Source organism: Euleptes europaea, chromosome 10 (genome assembly GCF_029931775.1).
Source record: "Euleptes europaea isolate rEulEur1 chromosome 10, rEulEur1.hap1, whole genome shotgun sequence".
Classification (NCBI taxonomy): domain Eukaryota; kingdom Metazoa; phylum Chordata; class Lepidosauria; order Squamata; family Sphaerodactylidae; genus Euleptes; species Euleptes europaea.
This window is the reverse complement of record NC_079321.1, coordinates 9,084,640-9,101,948: the sequence shown is the minus strand read 5'-3', so window position 1 is coordinate 9,101,948 and position 17,309 is coordinate 9,084,640. Positions and strand designations below refer to the sequence as shown.

The window sequence follows — 17,309 nt, the reverse complement described above, 5'->3', positions numbered from 1 at the left end:
GACATTGTATGTGGATAGAATGAACTAGAGTCTCAGCAGGATTTCTCTGCAGAGGCTGCCAATCATCCCAAGTTATGAGGTGAGATTTTCCATTGTGAACAACTGTCCTTGGGCTGCCAAACTGGGGTTATGTGGGGCGGAGGGGGGGCAGGAATAGAGAAGGAATCTGATTTCAGGTGTCGCGTTGCGCTGTATAGTGATCTTGGCCCTGGGAGACTGCCAAGGGCTGCTCACAGTGACTCAGAAATAGAGTTTTAAAAATGTGGCAATTGCCTTGCTTCACTTCGCTGCACTGGTCAGGGAAAATTTTGGCAGGAGAGGCATCTGACAGCTAATGAGTGATGGGCTGCCCATTAGCGACAGAATCATAGAGCTGGAAGGGACATCCAGGGTCCTCTAGACGAATACCATGTACAATGCAGGAAATTCACAACTATTGCCCCCCCATACACCCAGTGACCCCTGCTAGATGCCCAGAACATGGCCAAAAAAAAAAAGAAGAAAGAAAGAAAGAAAGAAAGAAAGAAAGAAAGAAAGAAAGAAAGTAAGTAAGTAAGTAAGTAAGTAAGTAAGTAAGTAAGTAAGTAAGTAAGTAAGTAAGTAAGTAAGTAAGTAAGTAAGTAAGGAAGGAAGGAAGGAAGGAAGAAAGAAAGAAAGAAAGAAAGAAAGAAAGAAAGAAAGAAAGAAAGAAAGAAAGAAAGAAAGAAAGAAAGAAAGAAAGAAAGAAAGAAAGAAAGAAAGAAAGAAAGAAAGAAAAACTCCTCCAGTATCCCTGGCCAATCTGGCCTGGAGGAAAATTGTTCCTGACCCAAATTTTCATTCCAAACTTTTTTCATCCCCAACTTTTATTCCCACTTGGACCATGACACAGTGGTAGAGCACATGTTTGGCATGCAGAAGGTCCCAGGTTCAATTCCCTACACTTCCTGTTAAAAGGTTCAGGTGATGCTTCAACACACTTTGAATAGTCAGCGTTGAACGTGATGGACTGGTGGTCTGATTCATTATGAGGCAGCTTCATGTGTTCAGTTGTTAGCCCTGGGAGCATATTGAGGCAATAATAAAGGGGAGCACCTCTGAGAATGTGCAGAGTGCATAAATGTAATGGGACCAGACACATCTGGAATTACAGGACAGAACTCCTCTATCAGGGATGTATTTGTCCCATCATGATTCAACCTTGATGGGTTGTAATAATAAAGGCCTGTAACCTGTAGCATGACAATGTCTTACGATCTAGACCTGGAAAATCTGCTTTTTTCCTCTTCGATTTTTAATTTTTTTTGGGGGGGGGGTTAAAATTTGCCTTGGTGAAGAGTTCTGGGGAGCTCCAAAGTTTGCACAATGTTTTGTGTCACTGGGGAGTTGGCCCCAATAGAAAAGTATTTCATGGATTTTGTTTCCTTGCCTGCATCCTTTCAAAGCTGTTCAACAAAGTTCGATGCCTCCTTCTACTCCAAGGAGCCTTCCGCTGACCTAAATGGCTCTTCCACAGGTGGAAAAGCTCCTTTGACAAGAGGAGGTCTTCCGACTTTCCAGAGCAGAGTGGTAGGATACGGGAGAATAAAATTATTCATTTTGCAGTGCCTCTAGTTGTACAGTTAAAATCACAAAAGCCGGCTTTCTGGTTTACAATCAAAGGAAGGCGTTCTCAATTCTTTGGTGGCTCAGTGCTGCCCCCTAGTGCCTAACTTTTACCCTTTTAGCCTTTTAAAAATCAAATTGAGTGCTAAAGCAAAACTACTCCTTACTGTTCATTTTCATCTTCCTGGACAGCCGATTTATTGGGGGAAGGGGAGGGTCACCTGTTTTCTGGTTGTCTCCCCAAAATGTTTATTTGGATTTGTCTGAATTGCCTTCACCAAGTGCAGTGATACCATCCCACAGTTAATCTCCATCGGTATCTCACGTGGCATGCTTTGCTCCTCAAATGATTCTCAGTGGTCCTGGGGTTACCAGCTCTGGGTTGGGAGATATCTGGAGATTTTGGGGGTGGAGCCTGGGGAGGGCAGGGCTTGGGGAAGGCCCTCAGCAGGGTACAATGCCAGGGAGCCCGAAGCAGCCGTTTTCCTCAGGGGAACTGATCTCTGTTTCTGGAGATCAGTTGAAATTCCAGGTCTCCAGGCCTCACCTGGAGGTTGGCAGCCCTAGGTAAACACTTTTTGCTTCGTGTTACTTATTGCAGTGGTATGCCACCTGGATGGCCCAGGCTAGCTCGATCTCATCAGATCTCAGAAGCTTAGTAGGGTTGGACCTGTTTAATACTTAGATGGGAGACCGCTACAGTCTCGGTGCAGAGACAGGCAATAGCAACCCATCTCTGTTCAACTTCTGCTCTGAAAACCCTATGGGGTTGCCATAAGTCGGCTACAACTTGACCGTACCATCCACCACTGAAAGTTCTAGAAAATATGAATAAAACAGTAGAGCCATAACAACCCCTAATCCAGAAATTGCCAATGGCCTGGTGGGTACATAATCAAATAATCATAGAATCATAGAGTTGGAATAGGGCCATACAGGCCATATAGTCCAGCCCATGATCAATGCAGGATCAGCCTAAAGCATCCCTGATGAGTGTTTGTCCAGCCACTGCTTGAAGACTGCCAGCAAGGGGGAGCTCACCACCTCCCTTAGTAGCCAATTAGGGTTGTGCATATCAGTAAACCCGAACCTAAAATAAACCCGAAATTAGCCATTTCGGTAATTTTCGGGTTGACCAAACGCCAAAACCTGGGGGTCTCCTCTGAGTAGGCGATTTGCCTTTGCTCAGACTGGCTTTGTTAGGGCTTTATAGTTAGGGCTAGGGTTGCCAGCTCCAAGTTGGGAAATATTTGGAGATTTTTGGAGCGGAGCCTGAGAAGGGCAGGGTTTGGGGAGAGAAGGAACTCAATGCTATGTCAGTAAATTTCGGGTTCGGGCTCAATAAAGTAAGATTTACCAATTTTTTTTTTTTTTTGCACAACCCTATAGCCGATTCCACAGCTAAACTACTCTTAACAGTAAAAAAAAAAAAAAAAAAAACTAATATCCAGCAGGTACCTTTCCGGCTGCAATTTAAACCCCTTATGGCGAGTACGAATTCTTCTGCCGGTGGATGCTCTTCCTAATTTATCTGGCTGATGTTTGGAACGTTGCTCATTAACCAGTCCCTTAACTGATTTATTTGTGGGGAAACACAGATTAGAATAATGTCATATTTCAAATCGGACTTTTCTTTAAGTAAAAAAAAAATCATTAAGTCAGAAGAGGCTTTTTGCCTTTACAAAAATATTCTAAGTTCCTTCCTTATCTTGCTGGTACTTATTACCAAAGCTCAGAGCAAGTTGGTTAATAGCATAAGTACCTTACGTTAATTGTTAAGCTTGCCTCGAGGACTTGGGGTTTTTTTTGGTTTTTTTTTGCTATCACGAGCATTCAGATTGGCCACAAACTTGTTTGAGTTTATTGTGTGACTCGCTTCGCTTTTCAGAAGGGCAGGTTGCTAGTAATGGGAGTTTTGTGCAACAATACAAAATAAAATAAAGCCCCGCTGCCCTAAAACTACCCCACAAGAGGAGGCAGAAGAGAGTGGGCAGAAGAGACACTGGCTGATAAAATTAATTACTACACCCTTTTTGGATCTGAAAAGTGACGGAGTCCTATAAAGGTAGGATATGCAACCATATGCGCTTCTAATTGTGTATATAACTGCGTGTTCGCATTTGTGGCATGATATAAAGGTGCTTACTTTGAACAATCCCCTAAGCCTATATCACTTTCAGATGCTTTTCGGTTTCCTATAATCATTGTGACAATATAAAAATACCTACTGGTATCCAACCCATGTGCCCTAAGGTTTTCTAATGTAAATGAAGAAATATTATTTATATTATAAGATACGTTTCTTTCACAGGAAAAAAAAATGCAAGAGAACTAAAACTCTGTGGTTTGACTATGGAGGAGCTGGAAATCTCAGTCAGAGAGTCTTGTCTCCAAAGCATAGGAAGAGGCTGAAGATGAATTCTCCGCTGCTGACTTCTTTCAGGGCTGGGGTGCTCTTCTTGGCAGGTGAGAGCTGCCTTGTGACCGGGAGACAGGCACAGCTTTGCACTCAGCAGCCGTTCTCTAGCACAGGCGTGTGCCTTTTGGAAGCATCCGCTGTCTTGGTTCTGGTCATGTATCTCAATACTTGAGTGTGGTTTCTTCACACCTGGCCCTGGAAATCCTAACCATCCATTTTGCCAGGTGTCTTTGCAAATCAATCATAGCTGGTTTTACTTACTGACTTCGTCTTCTTCTTTGTTGCTCCCCTCTCCCCCAGTGCTTCTATCTGCCCTTTTAAGGAATTCCATGCTAACGGGAATGATTAGAGCAGTAGGGTTGCCAGCCTCCAGGTACTAGCTGGAGATCTCCTGCTATTACAACTGATCTCCAGCCAATAGAGATCAGTCCCCCTGGAGAAAGTGGCCACTTTGGCAATGGGACTCTATGGCATTGAAGGCCTTCCCCTCCCCAAATCCCCCACAACTCAGGCTCTGCCCCAAAAACCTCCCGCCAGTGGCGAAGAGGGACCAAGCAACTCTATAGAGCAGGGATGTTGAACTCATTTGTTACGAGGGGCGGATATGACAGAAATGTCACTTGGCCAGGCCATGCCTCGCCAGCCCAGATCGGGAGTGGGGTGTGTGGGGCTGGCTCGCGAGCCACTAGTCTGCCACTCTGTCGTGGTGGGAAAGTGCTGTCAAGTTGCAGCCAAACAATAGTGAAGCCGTAGGGTTTTCAAGGCAGGAGATGAGCAGAGACAGTTTGCCATTGCCTGCCTCTGCATAGAGACCCTGGACTTCCTTGGTGGTCTCCCATCCAAGCACTAACCAGGGCCAACTCTGCTTTGCTTCTGAGATCTGTTGAGATCGGGCTAGCCTGGGCCATCCAGGTTAAGGTTGCATGGATGTAGATTACATATATTTCTCTTGTCAGTCAAAATGAAAATGTTTTGCTTTTTAATATGGACTGGTTAATATCGACTTTATTATTATTATTTTTTGCAATGCAAGTATTTTCATCCTGTCCTACAATATTTTCCATTTTTCAAGGCAGAAGTGCTCATTAATATGCTACTGTATGATTCTTTCTTAGCAGAATTTCTGGCCCAATCCTTGACCTTTGTTGTTGAGAAGCTCCCACACAACCCCCAGCGTGGTGTAGTGGTTAAGAGCGGTGGTTTGGAGCGTTGGAATCTGATCTGGAGAACCGGGTTTGATTCCCCACTCCTCCACATGACTGGTGGAGGCTAATCTGGTGAACCGGGTTGGTTTCCCCACTCCTACCCACGAAGGCAGCTGGGTGACCTTGAGCAAGTTACAGCTCTGTTAGAGCTCTCTCAGCCCCACCTACCTCACATGGTGTCTGTTGTGGGGAGGGGAAGGTGATTGTAAGCCAGTTTGAGTCTCTCCTAAGTGGTAGAGAAAGTCGGCATATAAAAACCAACTCTTCTTCTTCTTCTAATATCCTTCATCAATGTTAAATGGTAAAAAATTAATCTCTACCATTTGACAATTGTTTGCATTTTTTATTTTTTTTTAGTTTCATTGTCAAAGCTAATCATGGAGCCAAAATACGGCAGTATTGCTGGAGGCACCTGGATCACGCTAACATTGGATGGTATGTTTTGGAGATGTGTAGCAACTGTTGGGTATTTCTCGATAAAAAAGAACATTTGTGAGATGGGCAGCCCATTCCTAAGGGGGTGGGAGAGCCGCAGCGGCCAGGAGCGACGCAACTGCGCCACCTCCACAGAGGCTTCCCAACTGCCAAAAATAAAATAAAAGCACTTTAAAAAATAAAAGAGGGAAAAATTCTCCCATAGCAAACAGTGAGGCTACACCACCAAAAACGGTGGCATTCCCGGGTCCAAAGGGGTTAGGAAGCTGCCTAAAGGAATGTCTCGGGAATGCCACCACCACAGGCGGATCCCCACACTGTGGCGGGGCTTCCGTGACCAGGTGGTACCTATGCCGGTGCAGGGTCACGCCGGCTCCTGAAGAGCTTCAGCCCCCCCCCTTTCAAGATTGCAGCCTTGGAATGAGAAAATCCGTTCTGTTAAAAATTGCATTTTCAGTTCAGATGAGACAAAGTTGTCAAACCTGGCTGTGGCCATTTATGCTTGGTAATTAGCAGCACGTTCCAGGCTGAATTGCCCTGCATATTTTTTTGAGTTTTTCATGCTGAACCGTCATTCAGGAAGTGATTGCAAAGCCGGCGCATACCTGCTTTGGATATCTTAAGAGCCCCTTTAACACAAACTTTTCAGTTTGCTCCACCCTTGCCTCGAAGAATCTCCTCAAGGAACCATGCAAAATCACAGCTGCGCGTTAGCTACAGTGAGGGGGAAAAGTATTTGATCCCCTGCTAAATTTGCCCGTTTGCCCTCTGACGAAGAAATGACCAGTCCATAATTTTAATGGTAGGTTTATTGTAGCTGTGAGAGACAGAATAACAACAGGAAAACCCCCAGAAACCCAGAAGACAAAAGTCAGAGATTGATGTGCATTATAATGAGTGAAATAAGTATTTATTCCCCTGTCAACCAGCCAGATTAGGGTTAGGGTTAGGGTTCTGCTGTCGACAGAAGCAATCAATCCATCAGATTCCAAACTAGCCACCATGACCAAGACCAAAGAGCTGTCCAAGGATGTCAGGGACAAGATTGTAGACCTGCACAAGGCTGGACTGGGCTACAAGACTATTGCCGTGCAGCTTGGTGAGAAGGTGACAACCCTAACCCTAACTGTCAACCTCCCTCGGTCTGGGGCTCCATGCAAGATCTCGTCTCGTGGAGTTGCAATGATAATGAGAATGGTGATGAAGCAGCCCAGAACTACACGGAGATAACTTGTCAATGATCTCAGGGCAGGTGGGACCATAGTCACCATGAAAACAGTTGGTAACTCACTACGCCATGAAGGACTGAGATCTTGCACATCCCGTAAGGTCCCCTTGCTCAAGACAGCACATGTACAGGCCCGTCTGCAGTTTGCCAATGCACATCTGAATGACCCAGAGGAGAACTGGGTGAAAGTGTTGTGGTCAGATGAGACCAAAATCAAGCTCTTTGGCATCAACTCAACTCGCCATGTTTGGAGGAGGAGGAATGCTGCCTACGACCCCAAGAACACCATCCCCACCGTCAAACATGGAGGGGGACATATTATGCTTTGGGGGTGTTTTTCTGCTAAGGGGACAGGACACCTTCACCGCATCGAAGGGACGATGGACGGGACCATGTATCGTCAACTCTTGGGTGAGCATCTCCTTCCCTCAGCCAGGGCATTGAAAGTGGGTCTAGGATGGGTATTCCAGCATGACAATGACCCAAAACACACGGCCAAGGCAACAAAGGAGTGGCTCAAGAAGAAGCACATTACGGTCCTGGAGTGGCCTAGCCAGTCTCCAGACCTTAATCCCATCGAAAATCTGTGGAGGGAGCTGAAGGTTCGAGTAGCTACACATCAGCCTCGAAATCTTACTGACTTGGAGAGGATCTGCAAAGAGGAGTGGGACAAAATACCTCCTGAGATATGTGCAAACCTGGTGGCCACCTACAAGAAACGTCTGACCTCTGTAATTGCCAACAAGGGTTTTGCCACCAAGTACTAAGTCATCTTTTGCAAAGGGATCAAATACTTATTTCACTCATTATAATGCACATCAATCTCTGACTTTTGTCTTCTGGGTTTCTGGGGGTTTTCCTGTTGTTATTCTGTCTCTCACAGCTACAATAGACCTACCATTACAATTATGGACTGGTCATTTCTTCGTCAGAGGGCAAACGGGCAAATTCAGCAGGGGATCAAATACTTTTTTCCCTCACTGTATGCACGTGGTGGTTGCTAATGGCTGTGCAAACAAAGGAATGAAGGAACAGGCGCGTGGGGTGTGTGTGGAATTTCTCCTATTGCATCGGGACCATGAATAGGCATTTTAAAGGTTGCATTTAAAAAAAGAGCTTTGAGCAAGCATCAAAATTGACCCTGCATAAATGGACTATGGAAATAGACTTAGATGGACATTATTTTTACCTCTGGCATATAAATTTGGGCACTATGAAGCAGGAAGAAAATATTTGGATGGTCAGATGCAAAACTGATACATCTATTTGGCAAGTTGCGTGTTGGTCTGCCACAGAACAGTTCGATTCGAGTCCAGTAGCATCTTAGAGACCAACAAGATATTTGGAATATACGTTTCTGAGAGTCAACGTTCATCAATATTTATTATCTGCGTCTTGCTCATAGTGCGCGGTTTTGTTCATTTAAGTATTCTATGCTACATTCATAAACATTCTTGGGTCTTTGGGTAGAGGGGTTTTCTTTTTGTTATGGTTCTGACAGGATTGGGGTTTTTTTCCTCACCATTAGGTCTCTCTGTCAATGTATCTCAGCTGGAAGTGGCCCTAGTGAATCCTGTACTGCCTACAGTCCTGTGTGACATTGAACCGCTAAGTTTTCATCTGTCCGTTGTAAAATGCCTGACAAGGTAAAGGAATATTTTTGGGTCCCCCCCCCCCCAATTCTTAGAAGAAGGCTTGGATTGCCACCAAACATTTATGTTGATGGAAGGATTTCCATAAGCCCAGTGTGACCTCCCCTCTAAAATACACAAGAAAGAAGAAACAGGAGTGAGAGAAAATAAAACCAACATTTTGGTGGGAGCTGCAACTAAAACAACATTATTTTTTTCTGCACGGCCAATCAGGTCTCCAGTGGCTTGTCAGGGGCAAGAACCCCACATGACTCCACCCTAAGGTTGGCAGGTCCCTCTTCGCCACCGGCAGGAGGTTTTGGGGAGCGGATCCTGAGGAGGGTGGGGTTTGGGGAGGGACTTCATTGCCATAGAGTCCAATGGCCAAAGTGGCCATTTTCTCCAGGGGAACTGATCTCTATTGGCTGGCGATCAGCTGTAATAGCAGGAGATCTCCAGCTAGTACCTGGAGGTTGGCAACCCTACTAGCAGCATTCCTTTTGTTCTTCAGGCCTCACGACAAACATCTTGGTGCCAAACGTTATTTGAAACGCTAAGTTAAAATGTTTGTTTCTGTCACTTCATTGCCTCTTAGTTTTTTAATTAGGAGGAACCTAGTTGTTCCTCTCTGCAGACGTTTTAGGAGTCCCATTTCATTAAGAAGGTTGACTAAAATTTGTTTGTTGTCTAATGTCTAAAAGACATATTGGCCATTTATGCAGGGCTGTTTCCCTCGCAGTCACTCCCGCCGACTTCTCCAGTGCCTCGTTTTGATTACGCATGCCTTTCCCGACCGTCAGAGGTCACCGCGCTCTCCCTGCGCGTTTCCATGTGTTTCGCCCACGTTGTCTTGGATTCGTGTTTAGCCAGCATCCTAAAACGTCTGCAGAGGGGAACAACTAGGGATCTTCAAGATACAGCAGACGCTGAGGGTGGCATTCTGGTGATAGACCCGGAACCTCAAGTAGTGGAGTACAAATAGACATAGATCCATTAAAGCTCCGCTCTAGGCCAAGGGAAAACCTGACCATTCTACACTGACACACAACCCAAACATGAACACACAAGCATGCAATGCACACAGAGGTCTTTTACGCATGGCTGTTTCACTCGCCGTCACCCCTCCGACGACTTTGGGTCTTTCTTTGGATTATGCATGCCGTTTCCGAATGTCAGAGGTCACCTTGCTCTCCCCCGGCATCTCCTTGCGTTTTGCCCACGTTTTCAAATTCAGGATAAAACAGGTCTCTGAAAACACGGGGAAATGCAGGGGGAGAGCGAGGCGACCTCTGACGGTCAGAAACGGCATGCATAATCCAAACAAAGACCCAAAGTCACGGTGAGTGAAACAGCCATGCGTAAAAGACCAGAGCCTGCCTCGGCAATTCAGGAGGCCTCTCTTCAGCGGCAAGGGGTCCTGAGCGGCCAACGGTAGCACGGGAACACTGAACAACAAAAGCTTTTTTTTTTTGCATGGAGGTGCAGTGATGGGGAAACCTTCACCTGATGAATTTCTGCCTGTCATGTGAGCTGTGAAAGGAACAAGAGCTCTGCCAGGAAAAGGTGGAGTGGTATTTCTTTTTTTTTCTTTTTCTTTTTTACCGAAGAGGTGGGGGGAAATGGTGAGAGTCACAGCTAAAAACTGACCCCAAAAGTATACTAGACTAAAGTTTAAGTTAGTAATAATTATCCAGAAATCCAGTCTTTGGGATTAAACATTTTTGTCTCAGGGCACAGGTATGTGCTACACTTGTTAATCATTGCTCTTAACATTTTAAATGCTGACTTCCTGCTTGGCGCTTGGTAGAACAATGGCTCTTTCTTTTATGGTGTACAAGCTAACGTTGCATCTCTACTAGCTTTTCCCCATCATTCACATTCATTCATTTATTTATTTCCTTCATTTATACCTCACCTTTCGCCCCAATGGGGGTCCAAAGCGATATACGTTGTTCTCCCCTTCTCATCGCGTTTCTGTGGCAGAGCTGGGATTCGAGCCAGTCTCTCTCAGATCCTAGTCCAGCACACTAACCACGACACCACACTGGCTCCATTTCTCCCTTCTCCTGTTTGGCTGCATTGATGGAACTTTTTTGTTGTTTTTTTACACTGTAAGCCAGTGGTTCCCAACCTTTTTTTGACCAGGGACCACTAGGACTTTTTTGTTCGGTGCAGGGACCCCAAGGTTCAAAATAAAAATTCCGGGAATTTGAAAATAAACTTTAATCATAACTGTTAGTTAAACATTAAACTTAGAATAATATTTGAATATATATATTTTTATAATAGAGAACTTTTAATTGAAAATATTAATTTATTATGGGTTTATAACTTTGTTTCGTGGACCTTAATTTAGCTCTCGCGGACCCCTGGGGGTCCATGGACCCCCAGTTGGGAACCAGTGCTGTAAGCGGACTGTAGAGAGTGGTAGAAGTTCTTGGGTGGTAGAAGTTCTTGATTCATCTGGGCTAGGGTTGTCAGCTCTGGTTTGGGAAATAACTGGAGATTTTGGGGGCAGAGCCTGAGGAGGGCGGGGTTTGGGGAGGAGAGGGACTTCAATGCCATAGAGTCCAACTGCCAAAGTGGCCATTTTCTCCAGGTGAACTGATGTCGATCGGCTGGAGATCAGTTGTAATAGCAGGGGATCTCCAGCCACCACCTGGAGGTTGGAAGGAAAAATACACCTATTCTATTAACATGTAGTTATCGGGGGAAAAACAGCACACGGCTCTATATATATTCAAATTGCAAATATTGTATTCTACATAACAAACATTGACAATGTGGAAAAGTGAACACCACCCTATCAGTGACTAAACAAATAACATATATAGACAGACAAAAGAACTTCTTTCTATAAGCTTGCAAAGCTTTTTTTTCATGAGTACATAATTACAAATTCTGAACACTGCTTGCATTTTCTTTCTTCCTGCCCATAGGGCTAAAGGTAAGATTGAGTTCGTTTTTCATAAAATCTTCTCAGCCAGAAAGGAAATAAGGAACGCCTTCCAGATTGTTTTGCACGTTTTCGCTACTAGGGGCTTCATCCGCATTTTTACAGCACAAACGGCTCCCAAACGCCCAGTAGGGCTTATCGTGTTGGTTGAACCTCTCGGCAACCCTACCTCACAGAGTGGAGGAGGGAAGGAGCAGGCTTGCCCGCATTGTATGGGGTGGGGCTGTTGCCTCATGGCTATGGTGGCTCCCACCACCTTTGTCTTGTGTGAGGTAGTGGTCACTGGCTCTTGCGAGGTGGGGGTCCACTGTCTTGCTGTGGTGACAGCTTCTAAACCCCCCCCCCACTTTCAAGGGCCACCAAATTACAGTGGCTCCTCCCCACTTAGTGTGGGGCTGCCCCAAGGTTGGGGGAGGAGCCACCCCCCCAACCCATCAGGCCCTCACGAGTTTCCCCCATGGCTTTAATGGCCTATGTACCCCTAGCTATGGTGGTGGAAAAGACAATTATGCTAGGAAAAGAGGAAGACCCAACAGGAGATGGATTGACTCTGTAAAGGATAGGACATTTTGGAGGACATTGATTCATAGGGTCGCTATAAGGCGGAAGTGACTTGATGGCACATCTCGCACACACACACACACACACACACACATGGTGGTGGAAAGTGTTGCCAAGTCACAGCCTATTTATGGTGATCCCCATAAGGATTTCAAGGCGAGAGACGAACAGAGGTGGATTGCCATTGCCTACTTCTGTGTAGAAACCGTGGACTTCCTTGATGGTCTCCCATCCAAGTACTAACCAGGGCTGACCCTCCTTAGCTTGCCAGATCGGACAAGACAGGGCTAGTCTGGGCTACCCAGGTTGGACCATCCCTAGCTTTTTTCTTTCTTTTTGCTGTCAAGTTGCCTCAGACTTATGGCGACCCAGTAGGGTTTTCAAGGCAAGAGACCTTCAGAGGTGGTTTGCCATTGCCTGCCTCCACATCATGCCCTTGGTATTTCTTGGAGGTCTCCTGTCCAAATACTTGCCAGGTCAAGGCTCAGAGTGTGTGACTGACCCAAGGTCACCCAGCAAACTTTCATGGGAGAGTGGGGATGCAAACCTGGCTCACCCAGATCCTAGTCCGACATATTAACCTTACATCCCTAGCTACAGCATAGCATTAATCTCCAGTCTTCAATATGAGACCCTTGTCTCTCTCTTCATAGAATCAAAGAGTTGGAAGGGACCTCCAGGGTCATCTAGTCCAACCCCCTGCACAATGCAGGAAATTAACAACTACCTCCCCCCACATCCCCAGGGACCCCAACCCTCCCCCCGCCATGCAGGATCCCACAATCAAAGCACTCCCGACAGATGGCCATCCAGCCTCTGCTTAAAGACCTCCAAAGACGGGACTCCACCACCCTCCGAGGCAGCACATTCCACCGTCGAACAGCCCTCACCGTCAGAAAGTTCTTCCTAATGTTCAGGTGGAATTGCTTTTCTATTAGTTTAAATCCATTACTCCATGTCCTAGTCTCTGGAGCAACAGAGAACAAGCTAGTTTCTTCATCAACATGACATCCCTTCAGATATTTAAACATGGCTATCATGTCTCCCCTCAACCTTCTCTTCTCCAAACTAAACAAACCCAACTCCCTAAGTCTCTTGGCCCTTTGCTTTCTACCCTGTGTTTTTGTCCTTTCCCTCCAAGGCCTGCACAGCTGGAAGGACGTTACCATCCCCGGTTCACTTTGAATGGGCAGATTGTGAACGCGTCGAGTCAGCTGCGCTGCGACAACTGCACATTCCAGGTATCTGTTCAAAGGGGCTGAGGAGTGGAGGGTGGTACCCTTTTCCCCGCATCGAGGCTACGAAACACGAGCTACTCGTATAATGTCGCAATGCATTCTTTTCATGCTGGGGAGAACTGAGAGGTCACGTGGAGTCAAGGAAGAAGAAGAAGAAGAACAGACTGCTTGACTTGATGGGCCTTGGTCTGATCCAGCATGGCCTTTCTTATGTTCTTAAGGCAGCAAAGCGGTGGTAGGATGCTGAAGGGGTGGCAGGTCCACCAAGAGCCACCACAGCCCCCAAGACAGAAATCCCTCCCACATCACTCAGACCAAATCCAAACTTGATACGTAAGCAAATCACGCGATTTGCCCAGCTCCATGGCCCTTCAGGGTGACCAAGACCCCCAGAATTGTATCTGTTTAGTCCCCATCTCTGGCAGCCCTGGGTGCTGCTTCAGTCGTCTTGTTTGGGGGCTTTTTAGAGGCACCTGGTTGGCCGCTGTGTGAACAGACTGCTGGACTTGACGGGCCTTGGTCTGATCCAGCAGGGCTTTTCTTACGCTCTTCTTATGTTCAGAACGAAAATTTGCCAAGGCCTGTAGATATAGTTACGGTCCCAGCCAGGAGGAGGGTGTGTTGATTCAGACCGGAGAAACACTCCCTTTTGCTAATTGATGCTCACCAAGCAGAACCCCCAGCTGTCTCTCTTTGTCAGCTGGCCAGAAATGTTCACATTTTATATTCTGGTTGCAAGGGTTGTTGTTTTCCCCCCTCCCGCCGCACCGAGCAAGCGGCGTCCCACGACTCAGCAAATTGCACATTAAAGGTAAGACGTCGTCTAGAAGTTCGGCTAGCTTAGAGAGCTGATGAAAAATCACCAGGGGACGGCGTTAATGAGAGACATTCCAAGCGGAATACAACAACACACCGCCTCTTTGTTTCGAGGGCGTGGGGACCTGTGAGCCGTGCGCATTAAAAAATAATTTCCCCTCTCTGCGGTCGACTGCAAAAATGTCGACAGCTGCTGGCTGTGACACAGATCTGGAGAAACCTGCAGAAGGTATTCTGGCCAGCTGGTGGCCTCCGCCTTCCTCTCTTTAGTGCCACCTCTCCCGCCCCCAACGGCTCAGGCCCTATATTGTGGTGATAGGCTGACCTCGCATCTGTGGTGATCAGCGTGAACAGGGGCAGACTCGTTCATTATTCAGAGTGTTTTGCCTCTCCCCTAGTAGGAGACGTGCCAGACACTCTGTAAGGGGAGATGCTTTTGGCGTGTTGGATTGTGGAAGCTCACTGAAAATCAACAATATGAAGCTGTAGACCAAATCAGTCTCAGAAGCTGACATAAGAACATAAGAAAGGCCATGCTGGATCAGACCAAGGCCCATCAAGTCCAGCAGTCTATTCACACTGTAGCCAACCAGGTGCCTCTAGGAAGCCCCCAAACAAGACGATCGCAGCAGCATTGTCCTGCCTGTGTTCAACAGCGCCTAATACAATAGGCATGCTCCTCTGATCCTGGAGAGAATAGGTATGCATCATGACAGCCCCTCCCCTGTGGGTCAGTTGCGATTCAGCAGCACACTTTAACATTAGCTTTCCACCTGCCAAATCTCTCCCTGCCATATAGAGATGTGGACCATGTTCAGTTCAAAGTCCAAGAAACCTTTGCCAGCGCAGGAGTTTCTCAAAAGCTGGATACCTGCGTGGCTCGTGGGGCTCTGTCGTCTTCAAAAGTAGCCGTTTCAAGTCAGCTTTTGTTGGAACTTGGAATGTGTCAGCATGTGGCTAATCTTGGAGAGCACGGCAATCAGTGTACCACAGTGGTCCGATACCACTGAAGTGGTAAGGGGTGAAGGGGCTGTGGCTCAGTGGTAGAGCATCTCCTTGGCATACAGAAGGTCCTAGGTTCAATCCCCGGCATCCCCAGTTAAAGGGACCAGGCAAGTAGGTGATGTGAAAGACCTCTGCCTGAGACCCTGGAGAGCTGCTGCTGGTCTGAGTAGACAAGACTGACTTTGATGGACCAAGGGTCTGATTCAGTAGAAGGAAGCTTCTTATGGGAAGGGGTCATGGCTCAGTGGTAGCTTGGTGGAGCATCTGCTTGGCATGCAGAAGAGGACCTTAACTGCTTGGCTTTCCCTGTCTTAACAGTTCTCCATTGAACATACACCTGTTCTGTATCGCGTTGACCCACCATGCGGAGTTCCAGGTAAGGGATTGGCTTTCAAACTGTAACCACATTTCCTTGAAGTTGGCATGAGATTACAATCATTTAATCCTCTGTGAAAGGGATTGTGTTGTCTTGGTTAGGAGGAGGAGAGATGTTTTCCTGAATCCAGCTTCAGGCCATCATGTTGTTTTTCAGATTGGTTGTCATGATTATTTAATTGGTTAAAACCCAGATTCGGAGTATTCCTGAACTGAATCTTTGAATTCCGTCTGGATCATGTATATTAGTTGGGCTAATTGCAGCACGAATTTTAAGGAATTGATATTAAGTAACCACATAAATGCATACATACATTTATTGTTACTGCCATTGGCCAGCATAGACCACATCAATAAGTGAGTAAGTAAATATTTAACATCACTTCTTTTCCACTTTTTTTCGTTGTTGTTGCCATGATGCCGTTTTTTGCACAGTAAAACCTTGGCCAGCGTGAGCCAGCGTGGTGTAGTGGTTAAGAGCGGCAGGACTCTAATTGTGGGCCAGATAAGAGCTCTCAAGGGTCCGAATCTGGCCCCCGGGTAGGGTTGCCAACCTCCAGCAAGCACGAACACAGTATGGGTCACACAAAACGACATAGAATGTGAAAGTCTCTCAATTTATAAACATAAATGAAATCCTAACAACAAAGCTCAGCACTATTATTATACAAAGAAATATGCGATCCAACAAGTATTACTTCATGAAGTCAATCAGTTGTAAGAGAGAGTCCAAATTTGGATCCTATTAAATGTCCCAAGCTCTGAAAGATCTTTCAGTAGACCTTCTTCAGTGTGCCTCCAGGTGGTGGCTGGAGATCTCCCGCTATTACAACCGATCTCCAGGTGATAGAGATCAGTTTCCCTGGAGAAAATGGCCACTTTGGCCATTGGACTCTATGGCATTGAAGTCCCTCCTGTTTCCAAACCCCGTCCTCCTCAGGCTCCGCCCCCAAAATCTCCCGGTAATTCCCTGCCCGGAGCTGGCAACCCTACCCTTGGGTTGTATGTTTGACACCCCTATGTTAAAGGCTCGGGTGTCAGAAGAACAGATAGATCCATTAAAGCTGCTCTGGGCCAATTGGAAAGAACACCTTGATGATTTAGAAAAATAACACCAAGAGCTACCAGGTGGGGTTGCCAGGTCCCTCTTTGCCACTGGCGGGAGGCTTCTGGGGTGGAGCCTGAGGAGGGCAGGGTTGGGAAAGGGGGGTTGGGAGAGGCGAGGGACTTTAATGCCATAGAGTCTAATGGCCAAAGTGGCCATTTTCTCCAGGGGAACTGATCTCTAATGGCTGGAGATCAGTTGTAACAGCAGGAGATCTCCAGCTAGTACCTGGAGGTTGGCAACCCTAGCCACAGGGAGCCTGGGTGAGACGCATCATGTACGATATCCTGTTCCTTCACCACTTTACATTGTTCTGCTGGTTTGGTGGATGCTCCATAAACACTAAGCTGAGTTTGGCTTCCCTCCATGCTGATAATGGGGTGTTTGAGACAAGGTTTTCGACTCCCGGCATTTCAGCTGTTGGCCAGCGTCACTACTCCTTCATCTTTTTTGTTTAAAAAAAAAAAACAATTCTGTTTTTTGCACACATAACCCACCAGCATTCATGAATAAGCATCTGGATTTTTTTTTAAAAAAAAGTCATTTTCCAGATGTCTAATTGCTACTCTGTGCAAGGTTATCCATCGATCAGTTGGTTTGATCTGTCTGTCCAAGGAGTTTCTGGCTCTTCTCATAAGAACATAAGAACATTCTCCCCCATTTAGGAGAAACAGTTCTTCCATAATGGTTTGGAGCATGCCTCCAGCTTTTCAAATAAGGAAGGGGGTAGGTTTAAAAATACAACTACATA

General features: G+C 46.3%; 1 protein-coding gene across 1 annotated transcript in view; it reads left to right on the top strand.

Moving 5' to 3' along the window:
* The first annotated feature begins 7,251 nt into the window (after positions 1–7,251).
* Positions 7,252–17,309, top strand: part of PKHD1 (PKHD1 ciliary IPT domain containing fibrocystin/polyductin) — a 195,801-nt gene continuing 185,743 nt past the window's right edge. Inside the window, exons 1-4 of the mRNA XM_056856811.1 lie at positions 7,252–7,282; positions 8,400–8,517; positions 13,161–13,260; positions 15,397–15,454. Coding sequence (XP_056712789.1) covers positions 7,252–7,282; positions 8,400–8,517; positions 13,161–13,260; positions 15,397–15,454 — 307 coding nt within the window. The remainder of the gene's footprint in view (positions 7,283–8,399; positions 8,518–13,160; positions 13,261–15,396; positions 15,455–17,309) is intronic.